This window comes from Panthera tigris, chromosome F3, assembly GCF_018350195.1.
Source record: "Panthera tigris isolate Pti1 chromosome F3, P.tigris_Pti1_mat1.1, whole genome shotgun sequence".
Lineage (NCBI taxonomy): Eukaryota > Metazoa > Chordata > Mammalia > Carnivora > Felidae > Panthera > Panthera tigris.
The window spans coordinates 68,717,568-68,734,096 of NC_056678.1; the positions used below are offsets into that span (position 1 = coordinate 68,717,568).

The following is a 16,529-nucleotide window of genomic DNA, read 5'->3' on the forward strand; positions in this document are numbered from 1 at the left end:
GGTGAAGGATGGAGACTCATCCCCACACTGAAGTCCGTGGGTCGGGCGGTGAGAGGGCGAACACCGAATGACCTTCGAAATTAAACGGGCCGTCCGAAAAACAATAAATAAAGAAACGGGCCATCCGAGGACCAGCGGTTGCGGCGTCGTAGTAACCGGCCCCGTGCACTTGACCGCCACCGAAACCCCCGAGGCACCTCGCGCCGCGCCAGGCCGGGAGCGCACCCGCGGGCCGCCCCCCGCACCGGCACCCGGGCGAGCCCCCGGCAGCCCGGGACGGCGGAACCCCCGCCACCGCGACGCAGACAAAAGAGGCGCCGGTCACGTGACGCTGCCGCCCACGCCCGGCGCGCCGTGACGTCACCACTCGGCGACCGGGCCATTGATTCCCGGCGGCGGCGGCGGCGGCGGCGGCGGCGGTGGCGCGGCTACGTGGTGGGGGCGGGCGGGGAGGGTCCGCGGCCGTGGCAGCCTGTGGGGTCGGGCCGCGGCCCGAAGGATCACCGCACCGGGTAAGAGGCTGTTTCCTTCTCTGCATCCCCTTCCCGGCCGGAGCGGCTGAGGAAGGGGGCGCGGGGCGGGGGCGGGCGGGGAGGGTGCGTGCGTGCGCGTGTGCGCCGGCCCGCGCGCGCGCGCGTGTGCGCCCGGGGCGCGCGGATGCTCTGGCGCGCGTGCCGGCCGGAGCCCAGCAGCCGGGGACCGGGGGCGCCGCCGCCCTGGGCGCGAGAGCGGCTGGACGCGGGGCTCGCGGGGCTCCCGGGCCGCGTCCCCGCCCGGACTGCCTGCGCCCCGCGGCCCCCCGGCCGGCCCGCGCCGGCCCTGCGCGCCTCCCGCGGGGAAGGCGTGGGCGTCCGCCGTGGACAGCCCGCAGCGGGTCGCGGCCACCGCGCCGAGCCTCGGCCTGGCCCTGCTGCGGGAGGCCTCGTTGCGTCACCTCCCCGTCCTCCGTCCTCCATCCGCCCGGCGTGATTCTTGGGCCCCGCTAGCGGGTAAGCCTGCCGCAGGTGTTCCGTGTGATGTCAGAGTTTGGGAAACTTGCCTTTCCAGAAGGGATACCTGTCCTTGGGTTTTCCGGGCAGCGGGGGGCAGTCTCAGCAGGCGCCTAGCCGGGAGGGCAGGGCACTGGCACACAGAGGTCCCTACGGTGGCTGCTGCCGGAGGGGGAGGCCGAGTAGGTCACGGGGAGCGTCAGATTGTCGAGCGAATGTGGGCGAAGGTGCCAACTCCATCTTTACCGAGCAAGGCTTGTCCCCCTCGCGTCGAAGCATCCGAATGTCTTTTTCTTTATTTAACGAACACTTGCGTGCTCGCTGCACGGGCCGCAGAGAGGTAAGAGTGGAAAGGGGCGTGAGCTTTGGAGTCAGGTGTGCCGTCTGCCATCTGTGCGACACTGAGTTATTTAACTTCTCTGCTCCTACTCGGGCTTATCTGCAAAACGAAGGTAATGATGTCTGCTTTGCACGGTAATTGTCAGAATCCGAAGTGCCAAGCTGTTGGGAGTAAGGGCACGGCACCCAGGCGCTTGAACTTGCTCCCTTGCTGAAGGTGCCCCGTTGCTTCGGCGGATTGAGAGCGGGGAACTTTTTGCTATTTTGGATGTTTGCTATTCTGCCAGATACGATGAAGCAGACTTGGGGGGGGGGGATCTCAAAACCCACGATCTCTCCACTAAAGACCTCATAAAATTGTAGAACTGGAAAGAGGTTAGGGCTTCACTTATTAAGTAATTATTAATTAATAATTGCTTCTTATTGAGCACTTGCTGTGTGCCCGACACTGTCCCAAGCGCTTTACATACACTAACTTCTTCATTCGTCCGGCAACCCAGTGCAGGAAGTAAGCATATCCCCATTTTGCAGATGCAGAATAGGAGTCTCAGCCACAATCCTGAGACTAGTTAATGGCAGAACTGGAACTTGAACCCAGAACCCAGGCTTCTCAGGCTGTATGGAGCTTGAGCCTTGTTATTTCTCAGTGATGAGAGAGAGAGGGAGAGGGAGAGAGGGAGAGAGAGGGAGAGAGGGAGAGGGAGAGAGAGGGAGAGGGAGAGGGAGAGCACGCCCTGGCAGTGTGAACCTGTGTAGGGAGATAAGGGAGGCATAAGCGGAGCTTAGAGGGCCAGTATTTGCTGCAAGAATAATATTTCAAATTGTTCAGTGATAAATTATCTTTTATTTTACATTTTACCCAGCATGGTCCAGATGTGAACCGAGATTTGGCCTTTTCACCCAGAGAAAAAGGAAAGGCTCACGGGCACACAGTGCTGAGATCGTGGGCACACAGTAGGTATTTGGGAAATGCCTGTGGAAAGAAGAAAAAATCTTGAGGTATTGTTATTTCTGCCAGACTGAGACCCATTGCTCAATACACAAAGGCTGCCTTAAGCCACTGTTACACAGTAACAGTATAATATGAGCATCTTTCCTATTCATGGACTTAAAGATTTGGTGGTTTTTTTTTTTTTTAATGTTTGTTTATTTATTTTTTTAACATTTATTTATTTTTGAGACAGAGAGAGACAGAGCATGAACGGGGGAGGGGCAGAGAGAGAGGGAGACACAGAATCCGAAGCAGGCTCCAGGCTCTGAGCTGTCAGCACAGAGCCTGACGCGGGGCTCGAACTCACGGACCGCGAGATCATGACCTGAGCCGAAGTCGGCCCCTTAACCGACTGAGCCACCCAGGCGCCCCAATGTTTGTTTATTTTTGAGAGAGAGCGTGCACACGCCAGTGGGGGAGGGTCAGAGAGCAAAGGACCGAGAATCCAAATCAGGCCCTGTGCTGACAGCAGTCAGCCCGATGCAGGGCTCGAGCTCACAAACCCGGAGGTCATGACCTGAGCTGAAGTCAGACACTTAACTGACTGACCCACCCAGGTGCTCCCAAGGACCTAAAGATTTAAAGCTGTGTCTCAGGCCAAGATTGGAATTCTGATCTGTGACCAACTGATGAGAGTTTTCAAATATGTGAACAAGAGAATCTGAGCTCTGGGCATCTGTAGTGATCTCTTGAGATATAGCAGTTTATTTTGCTTTAACATCGTAGGTTTGGACCATATTGGGTCCAGCTGCCTGAGTTAAGTTTTCTGGAGAACACCGGATGATTGTTTGGTATAGAGGTAAAGAGTTCAAGATACTAGCTTTGTGGCAATATGAAATACTTAGGAAAGACCTGTGACTAATGGGCATTAATGTGGGAATAGTAAACTGGTTTCAAACAGTTGATGTTGGTGGTGGTTGCCGTCAGCTGTCATTCTGGGTTCTATTAACGATGTCTTAGGGCTGTAGAGTGGATTATACCAACTCACAGGTTTATGTTCCTCGCCCATATAGACTTACACGCCCCCCAAGTTCCTCCGCCCGAGAAGCTGTTACTGCCTCTGTACCCTCCCAGGTGCCCTAAAGCACCCAATTCACCGTCTTCATCAACCGTAATGGGAGAAACTCTGCCAGGGTGTATGCTCTCATCCCCCCGAACCCCGTCACCACCACACACAGAGTAAAGCTCTTTCCCAAAAAGAGGGTGCGTTAACCCAGTCGTAGATGGCAGAAACCCAGTGTGAACTCAAGCAAAAAAGAGCCCCTCCGCCTTTGACAATTTAACTGGAGGTCCAAGGATGAGCCTCAGGTGTGGCTGAAATAATGTCACAGACTCTTGGCCCTGCCTTTCTCTGCTCCTTTTTTTGCTTATTGGCCTCATTTTCTGCTGTTTTCTCTGTACGCACCGGCAGCCCCAAGCTGATGACTTTGCAGTGCTCTTCTGCATTGTAAACTGGTCACTGTGGACAAGGGGACGGGGACACCATAATTGGACAGGTGTGTCACGGGCCCACTCCTGGGATGCCAGAGTAAACCGCTTGTCCGTAACCACGTGGAATGACTGCCGCGTGTACGTGTGCGCGCACCCCTGCTCGGATCCTACTTCGAGGCCCTTCCGGAGCCTTCCGACTGGGACGCCCGCCCTGGTTTTGCTTGTCCGTCAAGTTGTTGCTGTGTGGCCCTGCTCCTGTGACCTCTGACCTTTCCACACCCGTGCTCCCACCACATCCGCCCTTCCCCACGGCTTCAGACGATCTGCTCTCGGGGTTCAGGTCACGATTCTCCCAGAAGCCTCCCTGGGCCTCCGTCGATGGGTTAGGCCCCCTTCTCTCTGCTTATGGATCAACACCGGAACACGGCCCTGTTGTAGATTTGAGGGCCCCCGTCCTTAATTGGCGTTATTTCTCTTAACACTTATAACCCATCGGTGTTGCGTGGTTGTTTGTTGCCTGTCTCTCCTCGTTAGAACATCAGCTTCATGAGAATAATGAGTAAAAGCATTTTTGTTTCATTTACTGGTGTGTTTCTAGGACCTAGGACAGTGCCTGACACGCAGCACGTGCTTGGTAAGCGTTTATTAAATGCATGAATGAAAGTCTGCCCACAGGGAGAAAATGCTGCCATCGTGTTGATGAGGACTCCAGTCTGCCTGATAGATACAGTTCTCGCTGTAAATGTCTGCAGACTCCAGGACTCCGGGCCCACCCTGCAAATGCAGAGCCTCTCCCCGTGTGCCTGCACAGGCCAAGGTCGGGCCCCACGGAGAAGCCACGTGGAAATTCCACCCCGTGAAATGTTTCGCTCCCCACTCAAACCTTTCTCAACAATGATGTGGTGTATATGGAGGCTTTTTCTATAGTTTGAGGCTTTTCCTTAGGGTATTTATTTTTAAAACATTTATTTGAGCACTTATAATGTGCCAGGCATTGTTCTAAGCCTTTTATAAATAACTCATTCTTTGATTGGAGTTTTGGGATCAAGAGTTGTGAACTTTAACATTTTTTTCCTTTTGAATACCAAACACTCAAGAAAGGCTAAAAAATCCCAATTAGAAAATTCTAAAAGAGATGAGACCTGCAGCTCACCTCACCCTGCAGAGGCCGGCCTGTGGTGCGTGCCCCCCTGACCTTTCTGGGGTTTTACAGTCGCAGCTGTTAAGTAAATGAAGTTCTGTGTGCGTCTCTGGGCTGCAGACGTAGAGGTGCCCGGGTCTCTCTCAGGGACTTACTGCGTTTCGCCCCCGTGCAGTTCTGCGTGGCCATCTGCACCTCGCCTCCCCCGTGCGCTCGTCCGGGCGCTTCTGTTCCGGCCCCGCGCTGGCTCGGGGTGTGTGGCGGCCGGATGGGGGGGCCAGTGGCGCTTCGGCCCCGGGGCTGTGCGGTGTTGGTCTTCCGCCCTGTCCCCGGGAAGGCCCACGTCTGCCCTACATACAGAGCACGTCTGTCTTTCCCGGAGTGGGGCCTTACCTTCCAGAAGCCTACCTGTGCCATGCCCACTCCCAACGAAAAAGGGAGCGGGTGCCCTTTAGATTCTTCTTTAGCACAGAGTAGTTCTCCTAGAAATAGACGCTCGGGGTGAGGGCCGCTGTGTAACCCCACGCTCCCCTCCAGGCACCGGGCCCCGCCTGCATCTGCTGCGGCCTGCGGTGCTGGGCTCGGTCCCGACGCGCTTCTCGAAGACCGCTTGCCCAGCACCCTGCCCAGCGCCCTGTCCGCTCCGGGACCCGGCGTTTTAACGAAAACCGGAAAATCTTTGTTACATTGAAAATTACTGTCTGGTTTTAATGTGTATCTTTTCTTATGATTAAGTTTGAGCTCTTTACAGACGGTTACCTTGTTTATTTCCATTTTTTAAAATTCTCAGTCAATATTTTGTCTATTCACTTAATTGCATTTAAGTTATTTTTTACAAATTCTACAAATTCCCTTAAAAAACCTGAATGTGTGCTCCTTATAAAAACAACTTTATATGCCGTGGATATTTTTCTGATTTGTTGTTTGCCATCTAATTTTGGCTTTTTCATTAAACATACAAAACCTGCTTTTCGTTATTCTGTAGACGAATTTTGTGCTTTTTGATTTCTTCCTTTGCTTGCAAGCTTTAAAGTGTTTTTTTCTCATTCTGTATTCCAGTATTTTATGTTTTGCTTTTTTTATTATTTTAAACAGCTAATACTCCATTTTATTTTAGATTTTAACAAATATTTTATGAAAATGCTGCATCATGTTTTAAATAAAATCAGTTTGAATTAGATGGTCTATATTTTATTTTACATTACATTAATGCATATATGTTTTTCCTTTTTAAAATAATTTATCAGAATATCAAAGCTTGTTCCACAAAACTGAGATTGAAACATATGTATGTATAATTCTTTTAATTTTAACGTGCTTAGCATATCCACGAATCGCCGCACGGCATAGTGTTTCTCTGTGGCTGCCCATGTGGGGTAAGAACTCGTCCACGTGTAGCCAAAGGACAGGTGGAGCCCCTCCAGCCCTTATGTGCTGTTTCCCTAAGACCCATTTTTATTAAGATACAATTACGTGCAATAGACGGCAAATACTTCAGTGAATACTGATAAATATATATGTCCGCTAGTCACCACCCAAATCGGGAAATTAAAACCTTTCTATCACCCCAGAAAGTTCCCTCATGCCACTGCCGGAAACCAGTCTCCCCAGAGTCACCACTGTTGTGATGTCTGTTATCTCCATACATCAGCTGAGCTGCTGTAAAATTTCACACAAATGGAGTTCTACAACGTGCACTTCTGTGCGTGGTTCTTCCGGTCGGGATCAAGCGGGTCGCGCGTGTCATTACCCTGTGTGTGAAGGGACATCGGGTGTTTGTGCGTTCGTCACATGACGGACGTTGGTTTGTTTCCAGTTTGGGGCTCTTAAGAATAAAGCTCTATGACCATTTTCTTCGTCTTTTTTTGTTGAGGTACGAAACACATTGCTACACGAAGTGTAGCATTTTCAAGCACATGGTACAGTCGTCTTACGTACATTCACATCGCCAGCCAACCGTCCAGAACCTTTTCTCTTGCAAATCCGAAACTCTGTCTCCATGAGGTGGCAACTCCCCCTTCCTGCTCTTGCGCGGGTCTCTGTTAGCCTTCTTCCCTTCTTCCGTGGTGCCTTTTCGTGGCCGCTTCTTTGTATCTTCCTGGTAAGTGCGTGTCTGGGAGTATAGTTGCTGGGTGTCGGTGGTGGGACGCTTAGCCTTAGAAGGAGCGGCCAAACGGTTTCCACGGTGCTGGCACCGGTTCGTGTTCCCGCCGGCAGTGTATGAGAGTTCTAGCTGCTCCGTAGCCTCCCCAGGTTCAGATACTGCCCAGGTGTTTTTATTTGAGCTGTTCTGGTAGCTGCGAAGTGGAGTCTTACACTGTTTCCACTGCTACACTTGGAGCTGCTTTTTTTAATGCTTATTTTTGAGAGGGAGAGAGACAGTGCGAGCAGGGGAGGGGCAGAGAGGGAGGGAGACACAGAATCCCAAGCAGGCTCCAGGCTCTGAGCCGTCAGCACAGAGCCCGACGCGGGGCTCGAACCCACGGACCGTGAGATCATGACCTGAGCTGAAGTCCAGAGCCAATCATTTAACCGACCGAGCCCCCGGCGCCCCTAGGCTTCGCGCATCGTAAGGGCGAGTTTTATGCCGTTTGTATTTGTTTTCTTATTCTTACTGGACCCTCCCCCCCATTTGAGGGGTGGTAATGCTTTATAACAGGAAACTTGAAAATTGCAGAAAACTGTTAAATTGAATAAAATCACTGGTAACTACGCCTGTCAGACACCCGTACGTGTTGGCGTGCTTCACACAGCGCCGTGTGGCTTATCCCGCACACAGGCCGGTGCTGGGGTTGCTTGATTGAGCAGCTCGGCCCTGTCCCGGCCTCCACTCTGCCACCCCAGGACATCACCTGTTGGCAGCAGGAATCCTTTGTCACAGGAAGCCCTGACAGCTTTTTGTGTTTTCTTGGCCAGAATTGTCACATGTATCACTGGCCGGAGAAACGGAATCGCCAAGAGGAGGTTATTAGATGCCCCACAATCCTCCCTCCGGGTCTGGGGAGGAAGCCTGGCCTTCTCAGAGGAAGGTGGGCAGAATCGGGCTGCCTCAGAAAGGAAGGCTTTCTTGTGGGGTTGGTCGGTGCCTGCCACTTGGGCGCATTGTTTTCCAAAAGCTGAAGTTGTTCTGTGTTTACAGTTTTGTGTTCTGTTCACTTGTTATGATTTAAACATTTCCCGTGGCGTTAACTCTGTAAATACCACTCTTATGTGTCATGTAACTAATTCATGGGTCTTCCAGAATTTATGTGACCATGTGTTCAACTTGGGACTTGACGGCTGTTTTCAGTTTTTCCCTATTGTAAACGATGCTGTCGCAAACGTAAGTTTTCATACTAGATTTCGGGTTTTCCTCCTCAAGATGGATCTTTATTATTATGTTCACTAATAATAACTATGCAGTCCTAGGATTACATTGTCACTAGTGGTAATGGCTGTTGGCTGTTAGCTGAAGTCACGGACATACTTGAGACCTCTGACGCCCAGTGTCCAATTACTTTCGTACAACACTCGGACCCGTCGTCCAAGTAGCCGTTTCTTCCCCTCCCTTCTTGGTCTTCTCCCTCCCACCTCTTCCTTTCATCCAGTCATTAACGCATACTCCTCTGACAGGTAATTTGTCGTGTACCTTCTATCACCAAAGCACCGTGCTGGGTCACGGCTGTAAGACTTGTGCTGCTCAGGAGAGACGGACGTAACGCGTAATCAGATAGCCTGCAAATGCTTAGCTGCAGCTAGTGCTAAAGACCGTGAAGAAAGCTTCCTAGGGTTATGGGTACTATAAATCTTATATGCCTTCTGCTCCCGGCACAGGGACAAGACGAGGAGGAAACGGTGTGTGCCTGCAAGAGTGCTCTGTGGCTGTTGGACAGACAGAGCGGAAGGTGCCTTTTGTGAAGTCTGCTCAGGGGACGTTTAGCCAGGAAGCGGGGCACGCTGCAGACCTTGTCGTGACCTTGGGCCTTTATCCAAAGAGCAGTGGGTAGCCATAAAGGGTTTAAAGGACGGAGATGGCGGTGACCTAATCGTATTTGAGAACATTTTGGGTAGGGCCAGCGTGGGTTCCTAGAGTCCAAGATGAGACTGCGAAGGCAGACGTAGAGTCCCCAGCTACCACTGGGTGGTCTTATTTTTTTTGACCGATTTATTACATTTTCGTGTCTTTAGTTGTTAGTGCGATTGTTTCCCCGAATGTTTGACAGGCGTTTATACTTCTTGTTTGTGTGTGCGAATTGCCTTTTTATCAACTGTACTGTTGATAAAAGCACAGCGTGGGGATGGCTTAAGGCCAAGGCCACCTGCTGTGAGCCAGAGTGCTGGCTCTGGGACTTCCAGCAACCTCCGTGGCTTTGGTCTGCCTCAGTTTCCTCTTTTGCAACATGGGGACCGTGATTGTGTGCCTCTCGGGTGATGGGGGTTGGAGGGTAGGCCGGCGTGCCGGCTGCAGAGCAGTGCTCACCACTGTGTGTAAGTGTCTGACACGCACACGCGCACACGGCTCTGGGTCCCCCGTGTGTTGTAACGGGTTCCCTCTCTGCTTTCATGTTTTTATTAATATATTTTTAAACTGACTCTTAAACACTGTCCTGTTTTTTGAACCACAAACTTTATCTGCAGTGAACAGATGTCTTCCCTTGCTGTGAAACAAGTCAGACATTCTGACTTAGTTTTTTAGAATACTTTACAAATAGCCTTTTAATCCATTTGTAATCTATTTTGGCTTATTACTGTAAGACAAGGCTCCAAATACGTTCCCCGCCCCCCCCCCCCCCCCAGAAGCCAATGAGTTGGCGAGCTCCCTGTGTTGACACACCCTTCCTCCCTCCCTGCTGCTTTTGGCTCCCTGTCACATGTCAGACCAGTATACACGCTTTAGGGAACGTGGTCCTGCCCTGTCAGCCTGGAGCTCCATCCTTGTGTCGTACCAGCCTGCTGTGAATTAAGACAGTGTAAGTAATCATTGGTCAGATACTCAGTCCTTTCTGCCCTGACCTCATTAGAACTTGCAGTGACCAGCTACTTACTTTGGCTCAGTTCGTAAATTGTCCCGCCATCTCATTTGGGGTTGGCGTATCCTTGTACTTAAGAATACACTCCTCAGCAGAGTTGTATACTTTTCCACATGTAGGCTTTCACATTTCTTAAGATTATTCCTAGATGTTTATTTTTTTAATGTTTTAGTTGCTGTTAAGAGTACAGTATTTTTACCCTACACATAAGAAAGAAGTTGTGTTTTGTATATTTTTCTTATATCCAGCCATATTCCTCGACTGCCCATTGGTTCTAAGAATTTTTCATTCTGGGGTCAACTGCAGTTCTGATACTATCTGCAAATAATCTGTTTTTTCTTTACTTTTAGTGTATCTTTTTTTCTGCTTTAGGATATGCTAGAATTTCCGAAACAATGTTAAGTACCGTATTTTTTTTCATTCTAAGACTTTTGAGCATAAAGCATGCTACTGACTCAATAATAGCCCGGGGGGGCTATCATATGAAATATATACACACCTTGTAATCACATCACAATATCAGAAATGTTAGAGGTGCACCTCAGAATTGAAATAAGATAACAGTAGTGGTGGCCATCCTTACTTTATTCCTCATTTTATTGGGAATGCCTAACCCATTTTAAATATGATATTGGCTGCTGATTTGTGCTGGACAGTGTCTGTAATATTTTTTCAAATAAAACAAAAGGTTCTAATTCTGCCAGACAGTAATGGGAAAGGCGTACTGTTTGGTTTAAGTAAAACATGGAAATTGTGGCTGTGCACATGTCGTCTCTGACAGCCGGTCTGTTTCAGCTTTCTCCTCTGATAACCTCAGATGGCAGGAACCCCTGGACCGAGCAAGGCCTGTGCTAGTTTCGCACTCGGAGCTCCCTGTTTGCCCCGGCCGTCAGGATGGTGTGTCAGCTTCCTAGAGCTGTAGTACAAATCGCCATAAATTTGGTGACTCAAAACAAGAGAAAATTGCTCTCAAAGGTCCGGAGGCCAGAAATCTGAAAGCCGCATCACTGGGCCAACATCGGGGTGTCGCAGAGCCGTGCTCCCTCCAGGGGCTCTGGGTGAGCATCCCCTTCCAGTGTCGGGCGGCCGCCTGCATCGCTTGGCCTGTGGCCACGTCACTCCTGTCTTCGAGGCCACGTTCTTCAAACCTCGCCTCTCTGTCTTCACACACCTTCTATACACAGAGCTGGTGTGTGTAGTCGGGAACGTCTGTGAACTCGTCGGTGCCGAAGGAAGGCTTTTAAAGATCTGTGTTACTCGTTCCCTCTGGAAAGAACACTGCAGATGCCTGGAGACGGCTCCGCTTTCGTTCACAGAAAGTCCGTCCACCGGAAGTGCGCCGAGAGCCCCTCCACCTCGGCCCCTTCCGCCGTCCCCAGTCTCCAGCGCTACAGCAACCGAGACGCGGGCCGAGCACACGCCTTCTAAGACTATTATGAAGACAGAATTACAAGCTGGTCAGTGCAGGCTGGAGCGCGGAAAGAAAAAAGCGACGTCAGCATGTCGGTTCGGTAGTAAATGGGTCATGCCGGGAAGCGGCCACTTGGCACGTGGCTGTGCAGCCACCGGCTGTTGGTGAAACCCGCCCGCTCACCCGGGACACAGCGCGGACCGAGGGGCAGAGGCTGCCTTCGAGCCCGCCCAGAACGGGACCGCGCTTGTCCCCTCCGCCTCCCACGAGCCTTGGAGACAGGGACATGACCCTCGCCAGGAGCTGGGGCTGAGCCCATCCACCCACGGGCCGGGCCTTGGGAGGAAGAGATGGCGAGGGTGAGTGGGAGGGCCCCCCTTTGGACCCTGCCTCAGAGGAGCCCAAACGGGGGCCGGGAGCCGAAGCTCTCCGCCGGCCAGCGCCACACCGGAAGTGAGCCGTGCGCTGGGTGCCAGGCCGGCCGCAGGAGAGGCCGTTTCCGGGGCGGGGCTTGACGCGTCGAGTCACCAGAGGGCCATCGTGTGGGGCTTTAGAAGACTAAACACACACGCACGGGTTAGACTTGCACGTGAGGGGCGCCTGGTGTCTCAGTTGGTTAAGGGTTCACTTCAGCTCCCGTCGAGATCTCACAGTTCGTGGGTTTGAGCCCGCGTCCCGCTCTGTGCTGATGGCTCGGAGCCTGGAGCCCGATTCGGATTCTGTGTCTCCCTCTGTCTCTGCCCCTCCCCCACTTGTGCGCGCGCGTGCTCTCTCTCTCTCTCTCTCAAAAATAAAGATTTAAAAATTCTTCTTAAAAAAGGACATTTGGGGTGCCTGGGTGGCTCAGTTGGTTAAGCGTCGGACTTTGGCTCAGGTCGTGATCTCACGGTTCATGAGTTCGAGCCCCACGTCGCGCTCTGTGCTGACGGCTCGGAGCCTGGAACCTGCTTCGGATTCTGTGTGTCCCTCTCTCTCTGCCCCTCCCCTGCTCACGCTCTGTCTCTCTCAAAAATGAAATAAACATTAAGTAAATAAACTTTCATGTGAAATGGGTAGCACGGCCTGTCAGCCATTACTGTTAGTATGGTTTTGCTATTCTTCCTAATATTCTATCTTTGCCATGTGATAATGCTTGCTATCGCAATGCCTGGTGCCTATAGATAGTTGATAAATACGGCTTTTCGCTCCTCTACCGGCTGACTTTGGGTACAGGCGCCCGCCTGCTGCTGAGGGAGACCTCACGGTCTCCTGGGGCTCCTGGGGCATCCCTTTTGCTCTGCTGGGATTTCAAAAGCCAGTCTAGTGACTAACATCAGAATGGGCGTTCCAGTGAACGCGGCTGAGGGGCACTGGTCGGCAGGGCCGGCGGGGCACCGGTCTGTCTGCAGAAAGCTGGTGGGGTTGATGTGGGAAGGCCCGGAGGGTGTTGAAAGTTACGTTGGTGTGGTGCAATAAAAAACCCAGTGATAAAGGACCGAAAGGGAAACAGCAACCAAAAAGGGCAATAAACGTGGGCTTAATGGGCTTATTATGTGTTTCCTAGGAGCTAAGGTAAGAAAGGGAGTTTATTTATGTGCATATCCTGTTCTGAAAAGATGCCCTAATAGTTAAAAATAGCTTAGTAATTTGTTACCTTTTTTGATAGCGTGTTGCAAGTCAAGTAGCATGCATTCACACGAGTCTGCGCCTCTTGCCGCGGGACTATGCGAGCACATACGGAAGGAGTTTGCAGACACCTGCCTTACAGAAGGGAGAGAGGATTCGATGTAGCCCCTGTGCACAGCCCCGTCTGGCTGTAGGACATCAGGGACTAGGAGGACTTGTAAATATGCACCCTGCAGCAGCCAGGTTATACACAACAAGCCAAATTAATCGTTACAAAGCCAGACCACCATTCATAATTAAAAAGCAAAGATAGCAGAGATTGGAAACTAAAGGCCACTCTGCAGCCCAGGTGACAACGGATCCTCCCCGGGGGCTTGGGGGGGGGGGGGGCGTCCAGGCCCCTGAAGGCAGGTGCGGCCAGTGCTCTGCAGCCATGACGCGGAAGGCCGACTTTGAGAACACCGAGTGAGGAGTGAGGGGCTCTGTACCTCGTCTCAGCGGGTAGGTCTCCGCCGGCGGCTGGTCGTAGCTGGTAGCCCTGGGTGATGTAGTCAGGACAACTTGCGTCTGGGGTCATTTCTCAACCTGACACCTGGCCCCGGGGGGGGGGGGGGACCTGTGTGCTCACGGTGCCACTGTGCACAGAGGAAACACGGGGAGGGGAGGCACTGGTGAATTAACAGTAGACCAGTGGGGGGGTGGGGGAGCATTTGGACTGTTTGCTCTTTGGTATTTTCTGCAACGTTCTGCAAGTGACATGTTACTTTGGGTTAGTTTTTAGAAAGTGTTTGATCCAATGTGTGGAGTCCCCACGATAGCACAGCGCACAGATGGCGGGCAGCGTCACTGCCCTGTGGGAGCCAAGCACCCAGGGCCGTGAGATGCTTGCGAGTAAGAGAGCTGCTGGGACGGTGACGAGCAGTTGGCACTGTTTCCGGGAGAGAGCTGACGCTCTGTCGGGGAGTGAAGCCTTCTGCTTCAGCACCGCCTCCCATGTGAGGTTAAAGGGACGGAAGAGGCACCTTCCCTGTAGCTGTGACTGAGGCTTTTCCGGAACATTCTGGTAGAAGGGTCAAAGGCCATGGGATTGTTTAGCCCGAAGGCAGGAAACCAGAGGTAAGACCTAAGGCATTTTACTTAAATGGAAAATAGAACATAGGGAGACAGGCTGGGGTCAGGTACAGAGAGTTTCTTGTTTTTAACCTTTTACCATTGTGAAGTGTTGTAGCACATCCACGCAGAAATGTACATAAAGCCCCAGTATGTGACTTCATGAACTGCGGCCCAGCAGCCAGAAAGTTCCTTCCCAGTCGGAACACCCTTCTTCCTCCCTAAAGGGACCCCGTCCTGGCTTCTGTGTGGTGCCCGCTGTAGTTTTGTCTGGTTTGGGACGTGATGGAAGCGGACAGCTAGCGTGTCTTTGCTCAGCGTCCTGTTTAGATGCCGACCCGCTGTGCTGCGTGTGGCTCCAGCTCTGCGGTGTTTGATGCCGTGGAACGTTCCGTCGCCAGTATGTGCCGCCACCTATCCGTTGTATTTTTCCTGGACGTTTGGGCTGCTTCCGGGTTGTCTGTTCCCAGTAGGGCCACTCTGTGTACGTGCGTCCAGGTGCAGAAGTGGGACTGCACACTTGTAGGGCGTGTATATTCCCGCCCCGCGTCGTGAACTGGTTTCCGGTAGGGAGTGGGAGCTGCTGCCCACGTGGTCGAGTGGCCGGTCTGGGGGTGGACAGTAACTCTGTGGCCTTCCCGTGCATTTCCCCAACGTGAGGACATCGAGCGCGGTTTCGTAGGTTTGTTGATCTTTCCAGCTTCATCGAGTTCCTGTGCTACATTCTACCCATCGATTATTCTTTCCACGCAGTGGTTTACGGGTCAGTCACTAAGTGCGGAATGTCAGGAGGCACGGCACTGTGATCCTTGTCGGGAGTGCTGGTCCTCCCCAGCAGACTGTTGGCTAAGGGCACCTGCCCTTCCCCAAGGACACCTGCCCTTCCCTGGCACGTGGGAGGCGCGTGGGAAGCTGTGTTCAAGGACCCAGGCATTTTCAGAGCACAGAGAAAGTGCTCTGTAGGGAGAAGTGCACAATGAGGGGAGAATGTGCAAAATGAGGGAGAAAGTGCTCTGTAGGGAGAAGCGCAAAATGAGGGGCTGCAGAGGCACCCATTCCCCAACCCAGAGCTGGGTGAGGCTTCCTGGGGAGAGGATATTTGAGGCAGCCCCTGAGAGCCTTTGGTCAGAAGCAGCGCCACAGGTACATTCTAAGCCTAGGAGGACACGCACAGACGCACAGGAGGGGGGAGCCCAGCCCACTGCCCATGGGGAGCTGGAGGTTGGGTGCTCCAGGGAGACCGGAGGGAAAGGGCACCAGCCGGGCATCGTGACCTTACAGGCCGTGGGGACGAAACGGCGATGAAACATAGGAAATCAGTTTCTCACTGGGGAGGAATGTGGACTGCTGACCATAGGACTGACCTCTTGGACAAGCCTACGTGAGATCAGTTGAATTTCCCCCAGCAGACAACACAAGTTATCTTTGGGGGAGTCACAACTGCAGTGAGCGCAGAGTGGGGGTGCAGAGTGAGGCCTGGGCTTATCAGCAGCCCGCCTCAGGCCTCGGTTTACACGTAATTTGGGAGTCAAGCCTGCCTACCTGGCAGAGCTGTGAATGCGTGCTGGGATGGCGTCACCATTAGACCCTAAATGGTGCCCCGGCGGTGGTGGGTTTAAGTCGCTCACAACCTGCTGGGAGGGTAAGTGGTGGGGGGCGGGGACGGCGGCTGAGGCAGAGGCCTAGCCTCGGGCTGTTTCCACAGAACTGGGCTGGGGGGGGGGGGGTGCGGGAGTTGTGTCCCGGGGGTCCCGGGCGGGGCAGGGCATGTGCTGCGTAGCCGCCTTCCTGAAGGAGTGACTCCAGTGGTCCTGCAAGCCGAGGGTTAGATCGGTTAGTCGGCGTCTGTTGGCTCCGCTCAAACCCCTCCTCCCGCTAAACTTCCCAAAGAGGCGGTCCTTCAGAGGAAACGAAAGTGAAATTGAGCTGGGCCACTTCGCCGAAGCCCGCCGGCCGCGCGCCCAGGCTGCCTACTGCGCTGTCCCCGGGGGCGAGTGCGTCTGCCCGGAGAGGGGAGGGGGGCGGCCCACCTGGGGAGGGGAGCGCCCGGAGGGGGAGGGTCGCCAGCGCCGCTCCAGGTCATGCGTCGGGGACGCCATGGACCCCAGGCAGGTGAGCCGGTTGCGCCCGGACGGGCCTCGGGCCCGCCCGTTTGCGTGTGTGCGTGTGGGTGGGCGTGTGCGCGCGGGTGTGAGCGCGGGTGGGCGTGCGCGCGCCGCATTCTGGGCGTCTGCGTCGTGCCCCTCGATTGTGCAGAGCCGAGCAGCGGGCAAGGGCGCCCGGCCTGAGCCCCGGTCCGGGCGGCCCCCTGCCTTTCTGAAGCCGCCCGGCGCTGGCGCCTCTTGGGCAGTGTGCCTCACTGATAGGCGTACCCTCTCTGCACGCTCTCCACTTCCCTGAGGCTCCTGGGGAATGAAAACCAGCCCTTACCACCTGTGGGAGAAAGTTTGTACACAGCAGCTTTATTCATCGTTGCCCCAAACTGGAAAACCCAAACGTCCCT

At 53.3% G+C, this 16,529-nt stretch overlaps 1 protein-coding gene and 2 long non-coding RNA genes across 6 annotated transcripts in view; 1 reads left to right on the forward strand and 2 right to left on the reverse strand.

Annotated features, from left to right (window-relative positions):
* The first annotated feature begins 420 nt into the window (after positions 1 to 420).
* ADAR (adenosine deaminase RNA specific) overlaps positions 421 to 16,529 on the forward strand; it is a 39,321-nt gene continuing 23,212 nt past the window's right edge. For 3 of the 4 annotated variants that reach the window (XM_042975477.1, XM_042975479.1, XM_042975478.1), the window contains exon 1: positions 15,965 to 16,138. In XM_042975477.1, the coding sequence (XP_042831411.1) occupies positions 16,124 to 16,138 (15 nt within the window). In that variant the 5' untranslated portion in view covers positions 15,965 to 16,123. Of the gene's footprint in view, positions 513 to 15,964; positions 16,139 to 16,529 lie in introns of those variants that run through there. The other variant, XM_042975480.1, reaches the window with a different exon arrangement.
* Positions 2,194 to 13,486, reverse strand: LOC122235730. Its single transcript, XR_006213748.1, has 3 exons — positions 13,405 to 13,486; positions 12,945 to 13,047; positions 2,194 to 2,301 (listed from the first exon to the last, which is right to left on the reverse strand). It is a non-coding gene; the product is annotated as an uncharacterized LOC122235730 (long non-coding RNA).
* Positions 14,034 to 16,148, reverse strand: LOC122235729. Its single transcript, XR_006213747.1, has 2 exons — positions 16,057 to 16,148; positions 14,034 to 15,837 (listed from the first exon to the last, which is right to left on the reverse strand). It is a non-coding gene; the product is annotated as an uncharacterized LOC122235729 (long non-coding RNA).